Source organism: Platichthys flesus, chromosome 11 (genome assembly GCF_949316205.1).
Source record: "Platichthys flesus chromosome 11, fPlaFle2.1, whole genome shotgun sequence".
Lineage (NCBI taxonomy): Eukaryota > Metazoa > Chordata > Actinopteri > Pleuronectiformes > Pleuronectidae > Platichthys > Platichthys flesus.
Genome location: NC_084955.1, coordinates 8153825 through 8162569, shown reverse-complemented (window position 1 = coordinate 8162569; position 8745 = coordinate 8153825). Strand labels below are relative to the sequence as shown.

General features: G+C 43.4%; 1 protein-coding gene across 3 annotated transcripts; it reads left to right on the top strand.

Moving 5' to 3' along the window:
• Positions 1–373: 373 nt before the first annotated feature.
• Positions 374–8637, top strand: nod1 (nucleotide-binding oligomerization domain containing 1). 3 transcript variants are annotated; one of them, XM_062399489.1, is made up of 13 exons: positions 374–533; positions 1195–1387; positions 1489–1663; positions 2543–4355; positions 4451–4534; positions 4804–4887; positions 4991–5074; positions 5572–5655; positions 5737–5820; positions 5904–5987; positions 6081–6164; positions 7114–7227; positions 7749–8637. In XM_062399489.1, exons 2-12 carry the CDS (start codon positions 1217–1219, stop codon positions 7184–7186), a joined length of 2820 nt encoding a protein of 939 aa, XP_062255473.1. In that variant the 5' UTR covers positions 374–533; positions 1195–1216; the 3' UTR covers positions 7187–7227; positions 7749–8637. The 3 variants fall into 3 exon arrangements, with proteins under 3 accessions (XP_062255473.1, XP_062255472.1, XP_062255474.1); XM_062399488.1 differs by having other exon boundaries at positions 7114–8637; XM_062399490.1 differs by lacking the exons at positions 374–533; positions 1195–1387 and having other exon boundaries at positions 1550–1663; positions 2547–4355; positions 7114–8637.
• Positions 8638–8745: the final 108 nt, after the last annotated feature.

Sequence of the window (8745 nt, the reverse complement as noted above, 5' to 3'; positions counted from 1 at the left end):
AGTTCATGTTGTAACGTTGTTGTAAGGTTGGTGTTCTTAGTGATTCGAGTGTATTTGAGGAGCTCCAGGACAACGTTCATAGGGATGGATACCCTGAACCATCCTTTAGTTATGCTCCTACATGCCTCCACTGGTGGGGGAACTCCCAGCATGCACTGAGCACTTAAAGTCACTACTTCTCTTTTCCCTCCTAATTGCTACATGTTGGGGGAACTCTTGGGTTTCTCTTCAACTGTTTGGAAATTGAATTGATCAATATCATCTCATTAAACGGTAGAGAAATACGTGTTATGATTGTCGCATTTCCGTGGGAACGTGAACGCCTCACAGACGGGTGAGATAGTTGAGAGAAATGACGCGTCGCTGCCGAATTCTTTCACTTCCCCTCTCATGAGGCTGTTCTCTCACTGAGTTTGTGTTAGGACAAAACAACTCATCTCTGCTGCAGATGAAGTCCACACGAGGAGCGGCGCGAATACAACTTGTGTTCTGAAGAGCCGTGTGTACAGAGCTGCGCTGTGGACGCTGTCCTGGTAGGTTTCTGGATTTCATTCGACTTAATCACAGCCTCATAACAACAAACACCGCCAGTCAGCTGATGTTACTGATGTTACCGAGTCAGCAGAAATCATTATCTCTCTGTTTACTTTAATTCTCCTCAACAGCTGTTATTCAAACAAACCGTCCTCTTGATTTAAAGTTTTGAAGGGATTCGTTTGTTTAGGAGTTGATACGTGGGATTAAAGAGTGAGTGTGTAATCCATTGTGATATGAGGCGTGTCATTGGGGAACAAAAGAGAATCAATGGAATGGTTCAGGAAACAGGTGTGGTGCAAAGAGAGAATTAAAGTTATGTATAAACATTGACAGTTCACATTGACAGAAGTAGCTTCAGATGGGATAGATAACTGTGTTTTGTGTGCGTGTGTTTGTGTGTGTGTGTGTGTCTGTGTGTCTGTGTGTGTGTGTCTGAGACCAATTGCCTGAGGCGGATTCAGATCTACAAGTGAGCTATAGTTTCGTGACGTGTCCAGTGAGAGTATCTGTGACATTGATGCAGCGGCTGTATCTTTAAATGTATCTTAATCTGACCTCTACCTGTGATTCATTTATCAGCGGCATGTGTTATCGTTTTTGTTGATGTTCAAAGGAATTATAGATTTTAACAGCTCCTTGGCACGTGTGATCCCACAGAAGTGACTGCTCTGCAGCAAACATGGATCAGAGAGAAGAAGCCAGATGCCTGACCATCCTCACCGTACACAGAGAGCTGCTGGTGTCGAGTCTGAGGAGCCTCCAGTGCATCCTGGACAACCTGCTGGCTTGTGGCTTCCTCTGTGAAGAAGATGTTGACATCGTACAACAAACTGTCACCAAGACGGATCAGGTAGGGAAACCAGAGAGATCTGTTTAACAAGGCCCCATCTGACAGTATCATTTTTATACATGTGGTATCTTTTGTTGTTATATATTGTTTTTATTTTATAGGTGCGCAAAATATTGGAGCTGGTCCAGTGCAAAGGGGAGGAGGCCTGTGAATACTTTCTTTTCATCATATACAAAGTGTGTGATGCATACATAGACCTGCAGCCATGGCTGGAAGAGATCAACTTCAAACCGAGCAGTGACGTAATGCTGATGAGTGTGGTGAACACAGATCCCAGTAGGTCTTACAACCTAGTAACTAGCTCATGCTCTGTTCCACCAACATGTTTCTCTCTGTGCTCTGTGTTTGTGTCATGAAAATAATAGACTTTTATTTTTCTAAGTCCTCATTTAGAATAAGCCTGAATAACAAGGATCCTGCTACAAATAAAGCATATTTTATTATATTAAAAATACATGTATTGATTATGATTACTATAATGTTTAAAGGTTCAGTGTGTAACATTTAGTGACATCTAGTGGTGAAGTTGCATGTTGCAGCTGAATATCCCTCACCTCACTCAAACATGAAGAAGAACACATTGTCGCCTTCAGTTGTCATAAAATTTAAAAGGTGTTTAGTTTGTCCAGTCCGGGCTACTGTAAATAAAATGTTGTCCAGGAGAGGACCCCCTCCTTATGTAGATATAAAGTATTTAAATATAAAGAGCCCATTCTAGGGTAAAGAAAACAACAATTTAGATGATTCATAGTGAAACATCACTACGATTATTTTATATTCATTCTGCCGATCGATCCCTTTCACCTAAGTCTTACAAACTGGACCTTTAAGCAGAATGATATTGAAATATGGAACATCTTCACATTTCCAAGACCACCAAAAAGTGGAATCATGTCACCAAAGCTAGAGTTTAACAAAAACATTGCACACGTTTGTCTCCCTGGGCTCAGTCTGTGGTTATAATCAACATGAGAGAGTCAACATTGATGTGTAAAATTGCCTAACAATTGTTTTTACAATTTTAGGTGGAACTTTCATCTAAAATGTCCTCATCCGGAAATAAATTTTGCTTTCTTTTATGTTTGTTTTCTAAACATTAAACTATGCATCACTGAAGCTAACTCTGGTTATTCTGACACCAGTCTTTTCTTTAAGTCAGCAGGTATAGCGCAAAGTTGAGGCAGGAAATGAGCCGGGACACCTGCTTCATCATGTCATACGGCCAGCAAGACGACACCCGTCTGGAGGAACTCTACACTGACTCTCTGATGGAACTGTTGAAAGACAGCAATGATAGTCTGGGCTTCGTGGAGAGTCTGGACCAGCTCCTCGGAGACCACGGCGTCTGTAATCCTCAAGGTGAAATCATCTATATGATGGGGGACGCTGGAGTGGGAAAATCCATCCTCCTTCAGAAGCTCCAGAACCTCTGGTCCAAGAAACAGCTGCAGACAGACGCCATCTTCTTCTTTAAGTTCCGCTGTAGGATGTTCAGCATTTTTAAGGAAACAGAACAGATCTCCCTCAGGGACCTTTTGTTCAAATACAACTGTCATCCAGATCTGGATCCAGATGATGAGGTGTTTGATTACATCGTGCGCTTCCCTGAAAAGGTTATTTTTACATTTGATGGCTACGATGAGATTCAGGAGAATCTGGACCTTATGAATGTCCCTGAAGTGGTGTCGCCAGATGTCAAGGCACATCCCCTCCAGCTGCTGATCAGCTTGCTCTCTGGGAAACTGCTCAAGAACTCCCAGAAGATGCTGACGGCTCGGACCGGGATTGAGCTCCAGAGTAGGGTGATCAGAAAGAAGGTGGTTCTGCGGGGGTTCTCTCCAACCCATATGAAGTCCTACATTAATTTGCACTTTAAGGAGCAGGAGCACAGAAAGCTGGTGTCAGATCAGCTGGATGCTAGCCCCCACCTCTGTGGCCTGTGCTCAACTCCGCTCTTTTGCTGGATTCTATTCAAGAGCTTTAGCCACCTGCACACCATGCATGATAGCTTTCATATGCCTGACTCCTGCATCACGCTCACCGACATCTTTCTTCTGCTGTCCGAGGTGTTCTTCAGCCGCTCAACTTCAGCCGCTCCGGCTCTGCTGAAGAAAAACAGCCGGTGTGCCTCAGAGACATTCAAATTAGGGCTTAGGCCCCTTGCTGCATTTGCCAAGCTGGCACTTCAGGCTATGGAGAGAGGCAGCTTCATTTGTAACCAAGATGAGATCGCTGCGTGCGGTCTCAGAGAGGAGGACCTGCCCCTCGGCTTTCTCCGACCTGTCAGTGACTGTGAAGGCAGCGGAAGCCCTGCTAACTTTGAGTTCCTCCACATCACCCTCCAGTCTTTCTTGGCGGCATTTGCGCTTTTGTTGGACGAGCAGGCGGCTGCAGACACCATTCTCAAGTTCTTCACAGAGTGCAGCAGGAAAAGGGAACCATCCTGTCTGCTGTTTAACTCATGTATCACTGGCTCCTCAAAGCACAGCCCAAAGAAACCATTTGCAACCAATGAACACCTTCAGTTCACAAATCTGTTCTTGTGTGGACTGCTCTCTAAAGCTAACACTGGCCTGATGGAGCATCTGGTGTCTCGTGGGCTGCTCAAAAAAAAACAGGCCGTGCTAAAATCGTACCTGTCAAAAGGTGTTAAGTCCCACCTCCGTGGTTTACCCCACTACAATGGCGGGGAAGGCAAGAAGATCCATGTTATGCCCAACTTCCTGTGGATGCTGAGATGCATCTTTGAGACGGGGAGCAAAGACATCGCTCAACTGACAGCGAAAGGCATCAAAGCGCAAATTATCAAGCTGGGCCACTGCAACGTCTACTCGGGGGACTGCACCGCCCTCAACTTCGTACTGCAACACCGTCAGAGGCTCCTGGGCGTTGACATGGATAACAACAACATTGGTGACTATGGGGTGAAGCAGCTGAGGCCCTCGTTCTGTAAGATGACAATAGTGAGGTAAGAACCTTCTGATCTCCACTGAGGGATATTCTTACTGATTCTACATCGCACAGGATGTAACTTGTAGCCCTGACTCAACTGATTGTCTCTAGATTGTGCGTCAATCACCTGTCAGACAGCAGCATGGAGGTGCTTGCAGAGGAGCTGTGTAAGCACAAGGTTGTGGAAGTCTTGGGGTAAGTTGATATCACCTGTTCCGGGGTATTGACACTCTAAAAACCTCCATGGACACTGTACGTTTTGGATTCTGCATTCTGATATGAGACAATTAGCCTAACCCTAAAACCCTAATTATTACCTAATGGGACATGTTTGTCTCCCAGGGGAAAAACATAGCAGATGAAAGTAGGTTTTAGCTGCCATATTAAGTCTCAATACTCCTTTATGTTTTGTTTTTCTCATAATAAAACTGAACCTTTGCACTTTAATTTTTCTTTGTCCTCAGACTTTACAAAAATCACATCACAGACATTGGAGCCAAGCTGGTTGCTAAGATAATTGAGGAATGTCCAAAGTTGCGAGTTGTCAAGTATGTGTCGCACCAAGAACTTGTTATGCAATACTATTTATGTAATATGGTGTCTTTATACCTTTATAGCGCTTAATGGATGCTGTCTTCACTATGTCCTCAGGATTGGTGAAAACAAGATCACTAGTGTTGGTGGGAGATATCTGGCCGATGCAATTCAGAAGAGCTCTTCAATATTTGATGTTGGGTAAGACCTCACCCCTTTTAAACAACTCAGTACAGGGGTGGCTTTAAACAAATGGCTAATGATTGACAAAATAGACCTGTTTCCCGGTTCAGATGAGAGAACACTGCTATCCAGCTAAATGATTTGTATTTATTGATGACTAGTCAAAGCTTGCATGCCAAACAAGGAAGACAGGATTCAAACTGCTGACCTTCAGGTTAGTGAGCGACCCGCTCTATCTCCTGAGGCCCAGCCGCAGCTGTCCTCATCAAAGTGGTGAGATGAAAAAGAAAAAGCTAAAATTGACAAGATGGAGTTCGATTTATCCCAAACCATTATGAAGATTTAGCTGTTAGACTTGTTTTTACTGTTAACAGAACCATGAACCACAGTAGCTTCTGGACGACTCGATCGACTTGTTTAATCTTGATGAAGGTGTGTGCTTTCTCAGAAAACATGGCCGATTATTTGTCCCCTGGTTTAAAGACAAAGCTGGTTTTGATCTTCTTCATTTTCAGAATGTGGGGGAACAGCATCGGAGATGAAGGGGCAGCAGCGTTCGCAGAAGCTTTGAGGCACCACCCGAATCTCACCAACCTCAGGTGAGAGGGCGACTTCCTTTACTAAAAAAAACACTGATTTCCACTCACAGTTTTTAAACTGATGGATTATCTGTGATTTAGTCTCTCAGCTAATGGCATCACATCGGAAGGCGGGAAGATTCTCACGGAGGCTCTGAAGGAGAACAGCACCCTCAGGATATTCTGGTAAAGACATCACTCACTCAGAGCTGCATGCTGTTCACTGTTCTGACTGACACACGAAGAACAACATGTCTGTGCTGCTGCAGGTTGACGCAGAACGAGCTGACTGACGAGGCAGCTCCGCACTTTGCTGAGCTGGTTAAATTGAACACAGGTTTAAAACACCTCTGGTAAGAGAAACACACATTCTGTATTTAGGGACCTGTGTTGCTGCTGCGCTGCCCAGGCAGTGATTGTCGGAAACTCTGTATGTGTGTGTGCAGGTTAGTCAACAACAAGCTCACTGTGATTGGGATCAAACACCTCGCCGAGGCCCTGGCTCACAACTCGGCGCTCGATGAGATAGTGTAAGTTTACAACAGTTACACAGCACGGTGACTTTAGAGCCGCTTCCGTTTCTCCACCTAAACACTACACACCACAGCCACCTCCATGTGTGCCAACACTGAAGTTCAATCTGCCAAAGTGAAGACGAAATAAACTCATTTAAGAAATTCCTCACATTCAATAATTCTATTGAGGCAGCTGTTATTCAACTTATCGTCATGTGTAGCATCAAGTTAATTATTAGGTTTCATCAGCAGGATAATTTGCCTAAATCTCCTCTCCTCCCTAGACCACATTAAGAAAGCTAGGGAACAACATTCTGCCTTTTAGTTCATTGAAAAAGGTTATTTGGGCTATTGATTCATTTTCAGCCCAAGCAGCTGACAAGTTGTAAAATGCAGCTGTGCTCAACCTGCATACAGACGTCATTAGAGAACAGCTGAAGAAGATGTTGGAGATATATATATATATACCTTACCTGCTCATCTACAGTGTGCCTGGGTTTGCACAATCAGCATTTAATGTTCAGCCCTAGACTGAATTAATGTGAACATATCTTTCGACAGTTTGGTTTGAATAAATTAACGTAAAAAGTTTAATTTAATTTAATTTAATTCAATTTGAAAGGGGCCATTTAAAACATGAATATCTCCATTTGATGCGCTGTATTTTATTATTGAGTAGAACTAGTTCAAACCTGCAGGTCAGAATAGAATGACAACATATAGCACAAGACAATACAAAGATGAACAAACAAAACAAACAGTATCATACAAACACAACAGCACATCACAAGAGTAAACTTGTCAAATGAAGGAAATGAAATGAAAAGAGCAAAGCTCAGGGTCAGTGAGAATGTTTGTATTTTTTTAAGTTGTACCTGATGGTTTTCAGCAGATACTTTACTCATGTCTTAAGATCCTGCAAATTTGAATGATAGTCTGAAGGTTTCCTATCATGTTCCTGCAGTGTGAAAGGAAACCAGGTCTCTGCAGAGGAAGAGGAACAGTTTAACGCGGAGAAGAGGCTGCACTTCCACTGAGGAGCCAATCATGTGACACGAGCACATGTTGAGGAATCTATGTACGGGAGTGAAGATGTTGTGTTCACTGTGTGCATGTACAGTATTAGCATTAGCAAACTGTTGAGGTATGGTGTTATACTTAATGCTCTCCCCTGACTGTCGGCACAAAGTTAAATTATTTACAAATATTATATCAAGTAGTCATTGTTGTTGATGAATCTTAAAGGGCCAACATTTTGCACCTTTCTGGGAATTAATTTGAGGTATTGGTACCCCTAAGATTATATATCAGTAGTTTTAAGTCGAAAAAACATGTGTATTTCCATGTACTCGCTTCTGCCTGGGCTGTTTGGCCTGCCTCTTGAGCCCCTCCTCTGATTGGCTGACTGCACTTTGAGTGAAACACAACCAGACCTATCTTCGGTCTCATTCTGGGGCATTCCCTCTGATAAACAGAGCTGAAAGACATGTTGTTATGCTCGCAGCTATAAAAGTACAGCCACATATTTATAGTCAGTTACAATGGGATGTTTCTAAACGATAAGTTACACCGTCCTCATGTTTGTTCAAATTTGTGCAGGAAGGTTGGCCAATTCAGGAGAAACGTCCCGAGTTACAGTAAGGAGATTCAACACGGTGTAACGTCCAGCGACACGGCCCATCAGAAGAAATAAAGCGTAACTGCTGGTCTCGAACAGTAACGTTCTCAGGAGGAATGTGCTAGGATACATTCTCTTCCTTGCCTCCCTCCACGCTGCAGTGTTTCTTCAGTGTTGTTTCGTTGTGGTTAGCCTTTGCTAGCTAACAAGCTGCTAGCTCAGCTGCTTTGTGTCGCGTTCGGTGTGGAGGGGTGGTGGTGGTGATGGGGAGCAGGGGTGGTGGTTTCGGAGGCTGGACTGGTACTGGATGGGTGGGGTTGAGAGACGAGTCCGACCCCTGAATGACATCATACGGTGAAGGAAGTACCAAACGAGATGTTTTAATGAGATATTTCTTAGAATAGACTTGAGTGAAAGGTCCCGGAATGACGTTTTGATACTTTGAGGGTAACTACTGACCCCTTTTCAAGTTATTACGGATAGAAAATGTATTTTAAACAATATTGGCCCTTTAAACGAAACTGTGACGGTCAAATAGAGGATGTTGGACAGTGTAATGGGAGTGTTGTAAAACAGGAAGTGGCACATCTGGTTGACAGGAAGAAGCCAAACGGATGACTTCCTTCTTCATGAACCGTTGTATCGTTTTATGAACATATGTTTCGTTATGAATACAGTATTTGGTGTAGACATAAACTTTATTATTTATCTGAGTGTTACAAAGTGATGTACATATACACAGCTGGTGGAATACTTGTGTGTACTTTACTAAGGAGAGTGTAATGTAAATGTTTGTGTGGTAGCTCTTTGTACACAGATACAATGTTTTGCATTGATAAAGCACTTTTCTAAACTTGATGACCACCCACAGCTCTTGTGCAGAACTCTTTCTATCACACATCACTCACACACTGAGACCTCATGGGGGAATTTGGAGTTCAGTGTCCTGCCCAATAGCACTTCAGCATGAGAAGTAGT

Bases quoted from the DNA above. Each gene is read 5' to 3' on its own strand.
- nod1 (XM_062399489.1), top strand. From the start codon at position 1,217: ATGGATCAGAGAGAAGAAGCCAGATGCCTGACCATCCTCACCGTACAC. The intron at 5,075-5,571 runs GTAAGACCTCAC...CTTCATTTTCAG, and splicing joins TCTTCAATATTTGATGTTGG to AATGTGGGGGAACAGCATCG. The intron at 5,656-5,736 runs GTGAGAGGGCGA...TCTGTGATTTAG, and splicing joins CCGAATCTCACCAACCTCAG to TCTCTCAGCTAATGGCATCA.